This window comes from Euleptes europaea, chromosome 14 (genome assembly GCF_029931775.1).
Source record: "Euleptes europaea isolate rEulEur1 chromosome 14, rEulEur1.hap1, whole genome shotgun sequence".
Classification (NCBI taxonomy): Eukaryota; Metazoa; Chordata; class Lepidosauria; order Squamata; family Sphaerodactylidae; genus Euleptes; species Euleptes europaea.
This window is the reverse complement of record NC_079325.1, coordinates 38,458,241-38,474,735: the sequence shown is the minus strand read 5'-3', so window position 1 is coordinate 38,474,735 and position 16,495 is coordinate 38,458,241. Positions and strand designations below refer to the sequence as shown.

General features: G+C 46.6%; 1 protein-coding gene across 1 annotated transcript; it reads right to left on the bottom strand.

Moving 5' to 3' along the window:
- Positions 1 to 3,711: 3,711 nt before the first annotated feature.
- LRRC26 (leucine rich repeat containing 26) lies at positions 3,712 to 6,674 on the bottom strand. Its single transcript, XM_056860125.1, has 2 exons — positions 5,945 to 6,674; positions 3,712 to 4,001 (listed from the first exon to the last, which is right to left on the bottom strand). The coding sequence occupies exons 1-2, from the start codon at positions 6,672 to 6,674 to the stop codon at positions 3,712 to 3,714; spliced, it is 1,020 nt and encodes a 339-aa protein (XP_056716103.1).
- Positions 6,675 to 16,495: the final 9,821 nt, after the last annotated feature.

Below are 16,495 nucleotides of genomic sequence, written 5' to 3'. Positions count from 1 at the left end.
AATTATGCATGCTATGGAGACAGTAGACAAGGAGAAGCTTTTCTCCCTCTCTCATAATACTGGAACGTGAGGTCATCTGCTGAAGCTGGAGGGTGAGAGATTCAAAACAGATAAAAGGAAGTCTTTCTTCACACAATGCATAGTTGAATTGTGGAGCTCCCTGCCCCAGGATGTGGTGATGGCTGCCAAATTGGAAGGCTTTAAGAGGGGAGTGGACATGTTCATGGAGGAGAGGGGTATTCATGGCTACTAGTAAAAATGGCTACTAGTCATGATGCATACCTATTCTCTCCAGGATCAGAGGAGCATGCCTATTATATTAGGTGCTGTGGAACACAGGCAGGAGAATGCTGCTGCAGTCCTCTTGTTTGTGGACTTCCTAGAGGCACCTGGTTGGCCACTGTGTGAACAGACTGCTGAACTTGATGGACCTTGGTCTGATCCTGCGTCCTTTCTTATGTTCTTAAGTCTTTTTTAAGAGGACCTAAGGGCAACATTTAACTGAGCATGCACAAAGTACCTTTCCTTTCTCAAAGGAACCAAAGTCTTTTTTTAAAAACCCTAAAAGCACAGTGCCTTTTAGCTGTTTTTGTACCTGAGAGCAGAAAAGGCTAGAGAGGCTGCAGAGGATGCCCAGGCAAGATGCCTATGTCATTCTTGCTGCTAATGGGCATGGAAAAGCTACAAGGATGAGCCATCACAGGGGAACAGTCTGAAAGGGCAGAAAGGTGAGCTTCTGTGTAGATAGGGTTGTCCAAAGTAAAGGAGCACAGCAGACGTCCGACCTATACTGCACAAATTGGCAGCTCAGAACTCCTCTCAACTCCCGGAAGCTTGGTGGTACAAGGAATCAGTGTCCAGTCTTCAGGCAATGCCCCCGTTGACAGGTACTGGCTTTTTGCGATTTCAGCAACAAAAACAAAACCCAGAAAAGAAGTAAAGAAATAACAAAACCACAGATATTTTTCTTGCCTTGCATCTTTTTTTCCCCTGGTGACAAACAGCCAGGAAGAAACTGGTCAAGCCAGCTGAATTCTGGAAATTTGGTATGTCTGGGATGAAGTGGAAGAGGAAAGAGTAAACAGGGGTTATGTTTGTCCCCAACGCCATTGCGTAAGAAGCATCAGCCGGGAGCAATGTTCAAACACAATCGGCAGGGGGAACTAGTGTTCCAGCTTCAAGGTAGACAAAGCAATCACAGAAGGCATTTGCAGACTTTTCTCTTTAAAACCCAATTGAACCCAATCCCATTCTAAGGGTCTAACTACATAAGGAGCTTTTCACATAGAGGTTTTTACAGTTTGGAAACAGAAGTGTGGCATTTCCCCCCTCCAAGCTTCCTCTTGACAGCAACCATTTCTACACAGGGTTGTTGTTGGGTTTTTTTGCTCTTGGTTCAAGACTGTTTCTTGCCTCCCCACAATACGATAACGCATACCTGCATCTCTTGGGCTTTTATGCAGGGACGCTTCCCCAAGGCCACCCCCACCAACTGCTTCAGAGCTTCCTTTTGATTATGCATGCCTTTTCCGGCCGTCAGAGGTCGCCTCACTCTCCCCGTGCGTTTCGGCCACATTTTCCAGCTTCTGGCTAAAGCATCATCCAGGAAAACATGGGCAAAACGTGCAGGGATAGCAAGGCGACCTCTGATGGTTGGAAAAGGCATGCGTAATCAAAAGGAAGCCCCAAAGCAGTCGGTAGTGTGACCACGGGGGAAACAGCCCTGCATAAATGGCCTTCGTTTCCCTGACTTTTCTCTGAACTTTCCGAGAGGCTTTGGAAAAGACAGCAGCAAAGGCGTGATGGCTGCTGTGTGGGTGGAAAAGTTTGGATTTTCCTACTCACACCCAAATGGCAGCCATTTTCCCTATCCCTGTGGTCATGGCAGTCATTTCCTCCCGCCCCCCCACCAGTGGCCCTTTAAAATTTTATTTATTTACAGAACATGTATCCTGCCTTATCATCCTTACAAGGGCCACCAAGGCAGTTAACAATTTAAAACATATATGATAAAATTATATTTTAAAAGCATTAAAAATCAACCCCCCTCCCAAATTAGGGTTGCCAGGTGCCTGCTGGTGGTGGGCAAACCCCCGGCAATTTACCCCTCTGCCCACCAACCACCTAAGGGTTGGGGGGCAAGCGTGCACACGCACATGCACACCGCGTGCATCCCTTCTTGTTTAGAACTGCCTCGAGAGGGGCCTTATACCTCTTAGTTTGAGTGGTAAAGGGCCGTTTTACCACTCAAACTAAGAGGTAAAGGCCCTGACGTGTGCGTCAGCGAGCACGTGTGCACTTAAAAACAACAGCCTCCCGCCGGAGCAGACAAGGGACCTGGCAACCCTATCCCAAATGCAAATCATTTAAACAATTAACAGAGATAAAATAGATACAAAACAGAGTTGCAATACATACAAAACATAAAAACATTGCTGAAGAAAGAGGGATCACTGAGGGAATAACAAATGAAACAAAAAAGTCTTCATCTGCTGGCAGAAGATGGCAACAGAAGGGGACAGCTTTCGTGTCATGACCGAGAATTGTTTTAAATCTGCAATTTAATGTTGTTATAACAATATGCATATCAGATTCTCTACACTCCCAGCTTTTAAAAGTAAGCTTCTGGCCCCTTTCATAGCAGAGATATAAAGTGAAAGGCATATCACCACACCAAAAGGGACTAAAGACTTCCTTTTTATTTAATGGAAGCTGGGGATTGTGAGAACCTGATACATAGTTATAACAACAATAATATTCAATTGCTAATTAAACAAGAACAACAGAAAAAGCCCTGGAGGCTCAAGGAACTCAGACAGGGAAACTATAGGGAATCCTGCCACGTGAAAGACCAATTGCCACTGTGCTGCACCGGCAGCCGCAGCAGCTGTGGGGAAACTATGCAAGCCTGTCCCTGTGTGGTAAACACCATCGTTTTCCATGTGCTGTCTTTCCGTGGTTTCCTTGTTTCTCTGTGCTTTTTCAAGCCACCTTTGATCTGATTTGAGAAAGCTCAGTGGAGAGACGAAGAAAGCACAGAAAGGCAACAAATGTCTAAACTGCTGGGGAAACTCCATATAAAAAGACCCCTAAAAGTGCTGGCTCGACTCTCACCTTACCTGGCCTTGCCAGACAACAGAGGAGCCTAGCGGTGGATCGAAACGACAAGAGCAGTAGTCCACAGAATCAAGTCATGGCTTTTTTTCCCTACAAGGGCTGTGTTCAAATCCTACCGTCACCATAGACTTGCAATATTGGCTAAATCATTTCCTCTGCTTAAAAAGTCACTAACTGAAGGCAAGGCTGTATAATCCCACATCTCAGAAAACAGGTTGTGCCACATAGCAGTAGGGGCAATTTAAAGCAGGGGGTCAGGGTTTGGGATTCTGCTTCTTTTGACCCTAAAAGCACCTTCCCTGCAACAGCATTTCTCTTGGCCAGGCATGCCTCTGGTGTCAGAGAGAAATGTGGTTAAGATGTGCACACAGCAGTGGGTGGAGAGGAGTTTATGCAGCCTCGTCCACCTGACACTCCTGGCTTTAAACTGACCTCAGCTTTACAACTGTCTGATATTGTAGCACATCCCCAGCCATAAATAAAATAGGGACAACAGTCTCCCACTCCACAAGGTCAACATGAAGCTAAGGATGTCAAGGCTGAAGAGAAGAGCACACGTTGCACATTAGAAGTACCACCTGAGCACAATGTGAGTTATCTGTAGGCAGGTCTACTAATGCGCTGGCGTTCGGCACGTGTCGTTGGGGGCCCCTGGTACTTGTGCGACCCCATCCACATCTTTGTGCAGGCCGCTGCTATTAAGCCAACGAGGAAACAGATGCAGATGCTGCCTAGGAAGCAGGATGGGCCGATGAGCAGGAAAAAGGCATAATCCTGAGGGAGCAACCAGGGCTCGTGGCAGTGAGCAAAAGATTTGTTTCCAATGTCAATTATGGGATATCGGGCAAGGCGAGCTGGGAGTTTGCAAGAGATGGATTTCAAATCTAAAGAAAGAAAGGAGGTGGAAACACACTTAGGGCAAGGTAGCTTTGGTTACACTATGGGATTTCGACACTACAAACATAAACCCATTTGAAAGTGTCTTTTTGTTTAAATGCCATGACTTCTACCAAAACTTCTAGGACTTGGTGCAAAAGCACAAGTTGCTCTCTCTCCCCCACATCTTCAGCCTCTCCTTCTCCTCCAGTGCAGAGGGGTCCCAGGACACTTTGAAGAAGGAAGCCTCCACATCGCAGTTAAACAAAAAAAATTATCTGCCTTTTACTAATACCTCAAAATTTGCCACCCAATGTGACTCACCTGACCCTGCCTCCATTTCTTTGGCCATTGCTGGCAAGCAGTACCCCCCTCTGAGCATTTTCAGAATCACTAGTTTTGTCTGCTGCGAGAAAATATGCACATGGGTCAGGGAAATCAGGGCCCATTAAGTTTCCAGGACCTATGTGCACAGGCATTTAAAGACTGCTATAGGGAGCAATCCTAAACAAGTTTATTATTATTATTATTATTATTATTATTATTATTATTATTATTTATTTCAATTTTTATTCCGCCCTCAATCATCGGCCAAGGCCAGGCTCAGAGCAGCTAACAACATAGTATTTGATACAATAAAATGCAATAAATACAATAAAATCATCTCCTTCCCTTCCTTTGTTGGCTCCTCTGGTGACAAATTTCAGTTGTTACCTCTGTGGGGCAGGGGCCTATCTTCCTGAATGTACTTTTCTTGGTTCCCATTCAGCAGATTAGCTGGGCCAAAAGGAACTTTGCCTCACTTATTCTGTCGTACACTCAATTCCTTTATTGTGTCCAGAGAGGAGAGAACTGCTCAGCCGTGATGTTCACTGAGAAACCGTCTGTCAACTGGTCGGGGGGATGATCTCCACATATGCCATGGTGATCTTCATGGAGAAAAGGGGGATTTGAATATGATAAACAGGGACAGACCATGGCTCTGCCTGCGTTCAGTCCCAGCTTCAACGGCTGGTATCTCCATTTCGAGACCCTGGAGAGTGGATGCTAGCCAGAACAGGCAATATGAGCTAGATTGGCCAACGTTCCAACTCAGTATGAAGAAGCTTCGTATGTGCATGTCAGTTTTGAGGCTTCCGTTTAACTCCTGTTCTCACGATCCCCTTTTCCTTTGACAGCATCTGAAGTCATTTGCTACTCAGAAGTAAATCCAGTTTTACTTACTCCCAGGAAAGTGTTCTTAGGATTACAGCCTTACTCCCACAACACACTTATTTGGATAAGACAGGTATAGCACTGATCTTTCCCACAGCAAATAATCTTCATCTTTTTCTAGGTTCTTGAACACGGCTTACTCCCAGAGCCTGCCTTCCTTATTCTCCAGCTGTCTTGATTATATCTGGTTTGGAGATTTTACTCTACTAAAATGCCTCTCTCTAAAGTTTCCATTGACCCCCTTTAGGCCAGAACCAAGGATACATTCTTCATGTTTAAGATGGAAACTGGCTTTCACTGAAAATAAGAGCTGAAGATGATATAATATACGCCCTTTCTTTTGTTCTGCTAGTGTCTCTGGCTACAGTGGATTTTCAGGTTTTGGAATCTCTTTTGAACCGAATAGAGATTGGGGTGAATGTGCATGCCGTGGCTACAACCCCTCAATCATCCCACCTTTAACCACTGAAATATAGCGTGGAATGCCATAAACATAGAATGAAAGAATATATAAAAATATGAACTATCGCAAACAATTTTGTGATAGGAGATATTTGCTTTTCCAGAGTTACTTGGGCTCTGAGAAGAGTCCTGTGTATTTTGGTCTCAAAAGAACAGGCTACTTTTGCTAGAACTTTGACAGGAGGATAAGAATTAATTGGGGATGGATTTTGGACTTAAATGAAGCCAACAGCTGAAAGTGGACTTTCTAACACCTTCCCCGTGTCCCTCTCACCTGGGACTTTATCCGCATTATCAGTGAGCCACTGGGAGAGGGGCTGGATGCCACAGGTGCACACCCAGGAATTGTCATCAAGCCTGAGAGTGTGCAAGGCAGGCAGGTTCTCAAAGAAGGCCGAAGAGAGCGAGGTCAAAGCGTTGCCATGCAAGGACAGTGTCTGGAGGTAGGGGAGGGCCCCCAGAAGCTCAGGGTCCAGACTTACAAGTTTGTTGTTCCCCAGATTGAGCACCGTCAAATGTGGCACAGGGAAGAATGTCTCTGGCAGCAGGATGCTCAGGGAGTTCCCACTCAGGTCCAACTCCTGAAGCTTACCAAGGCCCACCAGAGCCTGGCTGTGGATACTCATGATGATGTTGCTGTGAAGGCTCAGGCGTCGCAGCAGAGGCTGGCGCATGAAGACGTGGTTATGGAGAACTGCAATGCTGTTGTAGTCCAGCAGGACGGTGGTGGAGTTGGCTGGCAGGTCGTCAGGCACCAGAAGCAGTTGGCGGTCCTTGCAGTCTACCTCCCCTGAGGAGCAGCTGCAAACAACTGGGCAGCCAGAGGCAGAGGACAGTGGCACAAGAAGGACAACCATGAAGATGTAACCAGCCTGCAGTATTGAGCAGCTGGGAACGCCAGAGCCTTCGGCAGGCAAAAGGAGGGTTTGGGTCCTACTACGCCAAGCCATAAAGGGGATTAATACGGCCTTTGGAGAAGAATTCTCATACCTGTCCTGAGCCATGAGCCAACACACACGTAGAACCAGATTCTCCTTAAAGCCTGACCTTTTCTAGCTAGGGGATGTCCAACATGGGTCTTTCTCTGATCAGACCCAGGCTGGACACCTCTTCTCAGCAACTCTTGCTCCCGCAAGTGAAGTGCTGAATGCCAGCTTCTGCCCTGCGCAACTATTAGCCCAGCTGCTCTGTTGCTCTTCTTCAGTTTGCAGTTAATTCTGGGTGGAGCTGCTGCTCTTCCTTAGCAAATATTTTAACAGAACAGAACAGCCTCGCCTGCCAAGGGGCAAAGCCACAACTTCCTTGTGGGCTCAGCCACTCTCCTGCGACAGACCTGTGCCAAGCTGCCCTTGGTACACGCAACTGGGTTCACCTGGTGTCAGCCACCTCATTCCTCTCAGCTGGCCACATGCCAGGGAAATTAACCAGCTTACTTGTTTGCCCGTTACTTTCTCCCCCTGCCAATCAGTTTTATTTGTTATTAACTAAAGGTCATGCAAAATATTTTTTTCTCCCACCCCTCCTTCCTTCAAGGAGCTCAGGAGTGACGTTTAAGCTCATAACAAGCATGTAGGATAGATCAGGAAGAGACTTTATCCACAGCAAGACAAACAAAAGAAAATGGCTTCACACATTGTATAACTTACTTGTAGAATTTGCTACCTCAAGAGCAGATGAGGGCCACTAGGTGGCTTTTTAAACAAACAAAAAAGGATTAGATTAATTCATGGAGGAGGAAAAGCCTAGCAATGGCCATTAGCCGCAATAAGTCAAGTGGAACCTCATTGTTCAGAGGAAGTCAACCTCTGAGGACAAGCTGCCAAGGCCAAATGATGGCAGAGAGTTGTCATCCACAAACTGCTCAAGAGCTTCACCAGAGGCCTCTGGTTTGCTGCTTTTGGCAGCAGACTGGTGAATGAGATGAATACTGATTGAACAGAAGAAGATGAAGAAGACGAAGAAGAAGATGAAGAGTTGGTTTTTAATATGCCGACTTTACCACTTAAGGAAGAATCAAACCAGCTTACAATCACCTTCCCTCTCCCTCCCCACAACAGACACCCTGTGAGATAGGTGGGGCTGAGAGCTCTAAGAGAGCTGTGACTAGCCCAAGGTCACCCAGCTGGCTTCATGTATAAGAGTGGGGAAACCAACCCGGTTCTCCAGATTAAGAGTCCACCACTCCTAACTGCCACTCTTAACCACTATACCAAGCTGGCTTTCAGTTGGACAGTCCTTATGCCTACATTAAGGGTCAGCAACTGGCATCCCAGGGTCATTTCCAGTTCTGCCTAGGCCTGCCAGTGGCCAGCTGAACAATGTAAGTGTGGTGTGGATAATGTGACCATTTTGGCACTGACTTGCATCTTGTAGATTTGATTGTGTCTTGGCCCACACCCTCAATCACCATTTCAAAGAGGTCCACTGGCAACATTAGGGTACAGAGAAGATAGACAATCAGTGGAGAGTTTGCAGAGGGTCCCCCTTAAACAAGGAGCAGCCCCGGCTTCTTATTTTTTTTCATTGCTCAAGAAATTGGGGAGGTTTGTTGGTGGCCAGCAAGTCAGTGCCTTGCACTGTTGCTTCTGCTTCAAAGCTTCTGAAGCATTATTTCCCCCCTAGAGCTCAACTGTGGACATGAAAAAGCACATCTGGAGTGAATGCAGTGAGGGGGTGCCCAGAGCAGCCTCACTGCTTTGCATATGTCATGTCTGTCTCTTCCCTGGTTTTCTGTTTGCCTACTGGAGAATACTCAAAGCAGAAACACACATGAAATGTGATCCTAGGTAAGATACACAGGAACACCAGAATGTTTTATCATCCTTTATTTCACTCAGTTCCTTTCACAGGAGGGGAACTATCATGGGTATCTGGGGTCATATATGATTTTGGATGAGTTTCCTCTGTCCCTCTCATCTTCTGCGGTGAGGTTGAGCGAGTGCGACACTCTGAACTGAATCATTGTTATGAGAGCAAGTTCCTCGGGGTCCAGATTGCTCAGGCTGGCCTCTGAGTGGCAAGGAAGAGAAAAACAATGAGATGATTTGCAGGCTGCATAACTATCAATTTCAAAATTTAGATGATCAGCTTGAACCTGCAGGTATGTTTCATGGCATTTCCATTTGTGGAAGGGAGCCGGTTTCCACTGATCCCCCCTCCTACTAGAGGAGTACCCCCATGCTGTTCTTGAGGGTCTACAGATCCCCCAGAAATAAATGGGGGAGGCACAGCAGACTACAACAGAAGGGGCATCTTGCTCTGCAAACTCCATGGATAGCTGGATGTACACCATGGTCTGCTCTGTGAGGTGAGAGGACAAGAGCCGGTTCAAGGGTACAATGTGCTGCACATCAAGACTCTGCAAGAGCACATGGCAAGACACTGCATGTGGGCAGAGAAGAGTATTGTGGCAGGGGCACAACAGGGAACTACCCATATAGTTGCATTGGTCAACAGGTGTGTTGGGAAGTCTGAGAGCACCTTAGCTTGTACTTGAGTGACAAGCTGCTCACTCAGACCCAAGGAAGTGTTAGGATCTGGTCGAACCCTATTGGCACCTTATGTCACTTTATGCCTGCTGAGCTGGAAACTGCAATGCCGCCCTCTAGCCATCTGCAGAGGTGATGCAATGCTAAAGAGCAGTAGGCAGCAGGCCAACAATTCCCTCCTTCAGCAAGCTATCTGGGTCTAGCTATGAGAATTCTTGGTTTGAGAGCTTCAGCACTTTATACTATCCAAATCATCAGGATTGCATATATCCCCTCCCCCTTGACTCACTTTCAGCACTGCAACTGTAAAACATTGACTGGAAAAGGGCCGGAGCTACATAAGCACACATAGGTCATTTATGCAGGGGAAATGTGTGTTTGGTTTGCTGCACAGTTTTCTGCTCCGAATTCTCAAACATCATATGCATGAGAGTTCCCCCACCCAAATCCCATTGTCATAGAAGAAGATACTCCTCAGTTTTCATCTGTGCAACAGTAGATGTAGTTGCAACCCTCTGAAAGCACCTGGGGAATTGGGCTGATCAGCTCCTCCACCTGATAAAATCCCTTCCCCAGGCTGACCCCACAAGAGCCTAGGCAGCCACTGGACTGGATATTTGCATCCATTCTGATCATACTGAAATGAGTAGTTGAATTACAAACACTCAATGATATATTTCCTGTTTAGCTGGCTACCCTCAGGACCTAAATTCTTGGAAGGTCTCTTTGCAAGATCTCAGATCAGAGCTATTCCGTGGCTCAGGTTTAAACTACCTCTTTAAATGCAAAGAAGCAACGGTCTTTTAAACAACTCTGCATTGACTGGGCAACTTGGGTTTTGCCAAGTTTATTTAATCAAATTGTACAGGAGTGGCAACCCAGCAGAACATTTTATTGTGATCTGCAAAGTTTATTATGCAACATGGTTTTTAAGAGCCTCGCTGTGAAAGGAACAAGAAAATCCAGCTCAAAGAGCAAACAGAGAAGGCAGGGAGCACGAGTCCACCCACATACTCTCAATCCAATTCACTCAGGGGAGGCTAGCTGCTCACCTGTGCAGGCAGGCAAGCAGAGCGAGCAATCTTTCCAGGCTGTCATTTGGCGGCAGTCATCCACACAGCTCTGTACTGGGATGCCACAAACTGCATCAAGAAACACCACACATTTATCTGGAGCCTGAAGGCCTCAGCATCTCCTGTTTCCCAAGTCACAGTTAACAATTCTATGAGTTAAGGTTTCTGCTTGAAAGAGTCACAGAAGCACCCCAAAATCTGGCACAGTTAACACAGACACAGTCCCCATAAAAGGAAGTTTACTGAGTTCCTGACGGGTTCCAAAATAGGCTCCTTTACTATGGTGTACACTGGTGCCCCCACCCCCAACCCAGCCTGCCTTCCAGGACGCAATACAATCTCCCTTGGGTCTTAGCTTCACCCAAGCATGAAACTCTGTCGAGGCCAAATCTGGCTCCCAGATGGAAAACCTATTACTCACCAGTTAGCCCACAGCCAGCAAAATGGTGTCAGAGCCCACCCCAAGAGACTGGTGCCCCCACCCCCAAACCAGCCTGCCTTCCATCCGCTTGCTGTCTTTCTCTCTCCCCTTCTTGCCTTCCTTGGCTGTTGTCTGGAATCTTCCACTGCAGTCACAGGCTGGACGTAGTGGGTGTGTCGAGGCCTTTTGGCAGCCTGGGCCACTAAAGCCCTTTGCACAAACTGCAAGAAAATGAGGGAAGAGAGCAAGTTTGTGAACCCTACAAAACACCAACATAAGAAGAAACAGCATCCTTTTACATTCCATACCACAATTTTTGGAGTTAACTAGCATAGCTGTAGCTATTGGTAGAATGCTTACAAGTGGCAGGCATCTTGATCTGTTCTAACGTGACTCCTAGCTAGTGTTGCCAGCTCTGGGTTGGGAAATACCTGGAGATTTTGGGGGTGGAGCCTGAGGAGGGCGGGCTTTGGGGAGGGGAGGGACTTCAATGCCACAGAGTCCAATGGCCAAAGTAGCCATTTTCTCCAGGTGAACTCATCTCTGCTGCCTGGAGATCTGTTGTAATAGCAGGCGATCTCCAGCCACCACCTGGAGGTTGGCAACCCTACTCCCCAGCCCATATGGAAAAGTTCAGGGCAGCCAATGAGGTTTAAGGGGGTCCTACAAGATAGCAGAGAAAACCAACAAAAATCAAGCATTTGCTGTGTCTTTTTACATTGGCCAACTAAATAAGATGGTGTTGCCAACTTCTCTTTTACAGGCTCCTCTGCATTCAGCAACAATTTGGCAGACAGAAATCTAGTAAATGATTTTTTCCCCCTGGGATTGGTGTAGTGCTGGAGGAAACTCTGTTGTCTTAATTTACGGAAGCCTGCAGAATCAAGAGTAGTTCCACTAAAAAGGTAGCACCTCTAGATTCAAACTTGTGGTTCCAGACTTGAAGAAGTCTGGTTCTAGTCCTCATGGGAGCTGGCACCTGGCTAATTTGAAATGTCTGGGACCAGTGTACTGTTATTCATGGGTGAAAAGAATATACTCCAAACATGTTCAGGCCCTCTTTATTACTATTTCATGAATCCCAGGGCTGAGTCATATAGAAATTATACCGCAGTGGTGCCTTTCTCTCAAATGAAGGCAACAACCTTCACATCTACCACCCTGCTTACCTCCAGCAGCTATTATTCAGAAATATTTCACCACTTCAAATGTAGGCTGCGTTGAACCATTATGGTTAACTGACATTGGTTGCTTTGCCCACTCAAGGAAAAAGATTTGAAAGGCATCTTGGCCATCTTCTGGTCACTGGGGGTGTGGAGGGGAGGTAGTGTTGAGTTTCCTGCATTGGGCAGGGGGTTGGACTAGATGACCCCGGTGGTCCCTTCCAACTCTATGTTTCTATGATTGTGTTTGTCTCTTCTTCATTCCCTCAGATCTACTTACTGGACCACGTGTAGAGAGTTGAGTCTGGTTTGGAGATAATATCCTCCATAGAGCTGATCAAATACAATCCTTTGTCTGTCTGGAGGACTGCAACACACACGCGGCGTTCCAGCAGGCACTCTTGTTTTGCCTGCTCCAGGCTCTCCATGGATGGGTACAGTAGCTCCAGGTCACCTGCCGCACCATGGCCAGACTGCTTATCAAACCAGTCTGTGACTAGGAAGGACAATAGCAGAGCTCTCAGCAGAACACTGTGTAAAAGCATCACAAAAGCCAATTCATGCTACATGGCTTTAACCTGATTTCTGGGTGACTAACAGTTAAAGCCAATGCATTTACCCACATCTCAGACCTATTTGCTTGCCTAGCAACCAACTCACTTATGGAGAGGAGGGAAAGGCTACCATGTTAAATCTAGCAACAGTAAAAAGTGGAGGTAGGCATACAGAAGTAAGCGGCAGCAGGGACAATTAATCCATACACTTCCACACCATTTGGAGGAAGGGGGCATTTTTCTAGTTAATACTAACAACAACAATAATATTATTTATTTTAAACATTTATATTCTGCCTTATCTCCTTGGACCCAAGTAGCTAACCATGCAGCAGCTAGTTGCAAAAACAATAACAAGCACAGAATATCAAGCTGTACTTTAACTGAACTGATACGACCTGGGTCTGAGAAAGGGTATCTGGTTTTTCCCAAGAGACATTTTCCTCACTAGATTTCAGAGGATTCCTCCAGAGGTTTTACTGACATGGCCACAAAGGGGGGGGGTGGAATCACCCCTTTCTGTTCAAATCATTTTCCTTCTCACAAGCATAGGCACAAAGTACTCCCATCCATTCTGAAACACAGATTTTGACGGGTTGAACCCAGTGGAATTGTTGCACAGTCCAAACAATGCCTTCTGCCCTCTGAACGAAACACCCAGTCTAGTAAACTGGTGTAAGCCATCCTGGGCTGTTACTTATCTAGCTGCTTCCTTGCACGATTGAAGGGAAAGGGTAGCCTAAACTACCTTCACAACCAGCTTTTATAGGGGCTGTTCTAGGACCTCCCAGCAACCGTCACACGTACAGGAAGCAATACAACCTCCCTTGGATCTTAGCTTCACCCAAGCATGGAACTCTGTCGAGGCCGAATCTGGCTCCCAGATGGAAAGCTTATTACTCACCAGTTAGCCCACAGCCAGCAAAATGGTGTCAGAGCCCACCCCAAGAGTCAAATAGCAATGTCTTCTTGGAACTTTGGTTTTTCACTGCCCTGTTACAGACACTGCGTATGCAAAAGCTGATAGGGGACAGGGCTGCGGATAAAGCAACAGTTCCTCGCATGGTGGCGGGTTAAGCCACTCATCCATTCATGCACAGCTGAGGCTCTTACCTTCACTACATTTGCAGAGGAAAGGCTTCTTCTCCTTGCAACTGGCATCAATTAGAAATCCGGTCGCTGTGTCAAACCACACACAATCCTTCAGGCCACCATCTGCCATGTCATCGTGCAAGTACCTTTTCCACCACAAGGGGAAAAAAGAGGGGAGGGACATTTGTACTTCAAGGCTGGGAAGGAGAGCCACAATATATGTGGCGACACCCCTAAGTGGAATGAGTTCACTGCAAGTCTTCTCAGCCAATATGCTGGTGTGCTAGAATGAAATCTGCTTCAAAAACTACAGGGGTCCCGCCTGCAATATACTCACATATCATTATCACACTGTTCCAGCCCCTAAATCACGGACAAACTACACATTCGTGTTTTTAAAGAGTTAGATCTGGGTTCCCTGACTCAACTTAGGTTCCCCTCAGCCACACAGCAGCTGTGAGGAATGGTTTTTAAAAAATAAAGGAGATCTCAAAACAGGCTCAGAACACTGGCACTTTCCTGCCAGATGGAAACAGTGCTGGGGGGAGGAGTTATTTCCCCATTTTTACTGTTTTGCATGGCGTATTCTGTGCATTTGGAGCTGCCAAGACAGGAAAATGACTCCCCTCCAAAGCTGTTTCAGTGTGGGAAAACCACCTGCGGGGGGAGGCACCCCTGTGGTGGTGTTGTGAGCTCTCCTTTATTTTTTAAAAGCCATTTCCTGCAGATGCTGCAACTCTTTAAAAACACAAACATGTTGTTTGGCCCTCGTTCTGACTCTGTTCCTGGGCATTCTCACTCTGTCATACTTTCAAATAATATTTTTGTCTGTAAAAACAAAGCAATCCTCCAATTTTAATTGAGGGGGAGAAAAACTATCAAAAGAGTAAGAAAGGCTGCTTTAAGTTATTACACTCTGCATGTCATAGAGATGCCCGTCTCCAGGTGGGACCTGGGGATCCCCCATAATTACAGCTCATCTGCAGACTACAGAGATGGGTTCCCCTAGAGAAAATGGATGCTTTCGAGGGTGGACTCTATGGCATTGTACCCCACTGAGGTCCCTGTCCTCCCTAGGATGAATCCCCAAATCCCCAGGAGTTTCTCAACCTGGATCTGGAAACCCCATGCCTCCCATCCCACACCGGTGGTCGGGGGGCTGGCAACCCTAGCATGTCAGGACTTGTCCTTTTCTAATTTTGTGACATGTTTAGATTATTTTGAGTGCTACACAAAGAAATCATCATCATCTGCTCAAGAGTTCACTCTACTTAATCAGGAAATTTATAACATGAAATGCAGGCCTGGTTCTAGAATACCAGAACTGCCATATTCTGTCAGGATAAGGCAATGAAATCTGGTGTTAGTTACTAGAGTTTCACAGTTAGTTATTCCTAAACCAGGCAATCTTCAGTCTCAGCTCCCCACCCAAAGGGATCAGGGAAGCAGGAAAGGGAGAGAGTGCTGGAACCCAAGGCTTGAGTTCCTCATAAGCTCCGGTTTGTTTGTGACATTTGAATACAGTTTTTGTGTTCATGCTACAAAGCTCCATCTTTCTGCCTTCTGGCAATTCACCCACCTGGCAGTCCTTCTGGGAATAGGGCTGCCAACCTCCAGGTGGTGGCTAGAGATCTCCTGCTATTACAACTGATCTCCAGCCAATAAAGATCAGTTCCCCTGGGGAAAATGGCCTCTTTGGAAATTGGACTCTGTGGCGGTGAAGACCCTCCCCTCTCCAAACCCCGCCCTCCTCAGTCTCCACCCCAAAACCCTCCCGCCGATGATGAAGAGAGACCTGGCAACCCTATCTGGGAGAAAGAGGCCCTGTTTTTCTGGGAGGGGAGGTCTTAGAACATAAGAACATAAGAAAGGCCCTGCTGGATCAGACCAAGGCCCATCAAGTCCAGCAGTCTGTTCACACAGTGGCCAACCAGGTGCCTCCAGGAAGCCACAAACAAGACGAGTGCAGCAGCACCATCCTGCCTGTGTTCCACCACACCCAAAATAATAGGCATGCTCCTCTGATACTCCTCTTGGGCAGTTTCACATGCCTCACAAGACCTATGGGTGCTCACTGTGCCAGTGGCTGGCTAAGGGGCTCCTGCGTCGTCCACCGAAAGACAGATTCATCCTTCAGATCATTCAAGCCTGTCCAGAAAGACCCTCCAAAGTTTGAACTGACCCATTCCTGGAAGGAACAACAATAGAATTTCACCCTTGGTGTAAAAGAAAGCAGGGCTGTATTTACTGGTAACGTTTTAGGCTTGCCAACCTCCAGGTGGGGCCTACCGATCTCCTGGAATTACATCTGATCAGACTACAGATATCAGTTCCTCTGGTGAAAATTACTCCCTTGGAGGGTGGCCTCTATGGCATTAATGATACCCTCCCCAAACTCTGCACTCCTCAGGCTCCAACCCAAATCACCTGGAATTTCCTAATTCAGAGTTGGCAACAGCAGTCCCCAGTGCATTTATGCACGAGGGATAGTATATGTTGCAAACAGACCAGAAAGTTGTTCATATCCCTAGAGGAAGCCCTTCCTGGTTGGCACCTCCAGATTTGCATGGGATTGTGCATGGGCAATTTTAATCCTCACTATTATTTTCACCTCCAGTTCTCCTAAACTCAAGGTAAGTTAAAAATCAACGACAGATCAAAATCCAGTTTAAATAAAACCACTCTAAAGAGGGCCATTAAAAAAAAATTCAAGCACTATGGAGGCCCAAAATCCGCAGGGAAAAGCAACTTCCAAATAGCTTTTTAAAAACGTGGGTCTGGCACAAATCTTCTGAAAGACAAATCTTCTGAAAGACACAAAGGAAGGATGTTGCCAGCCCTCCTTGGGGTTGTATTCTATAACAGGAAAGGCTACAGTTTACAACAGAAAATGTGTGTGTGTGTTAAGTGCCGTCAAGTCGCTTCCGACATGGCAACCCTATGAATGAAAGTCCTCCAAAATGTCCTATCTTTGACAGCCTTGCTCAGATCTTGCAAATTGAAGGCTGTGGCTTCCTTTATTGAGTCTATCCAT

Bases quoted from the DNA above. Each gene is read 5' to 3' on its own strand.
- LRRC26 (XM_056860125.1), bottom strand. From the start codon at position 6,674: ATGGCTCAGGACAGGTATGAGAATTCTTCTCCAAAGGCCGTATTAATC. The intron at 4,002-5,944 runs GTGAGAGGGACA...TTCTTTCTTTAG, and splicing joins TAATGCGGATAAAGTCCCAG to ATTTGAAATCCATCTCTTGC.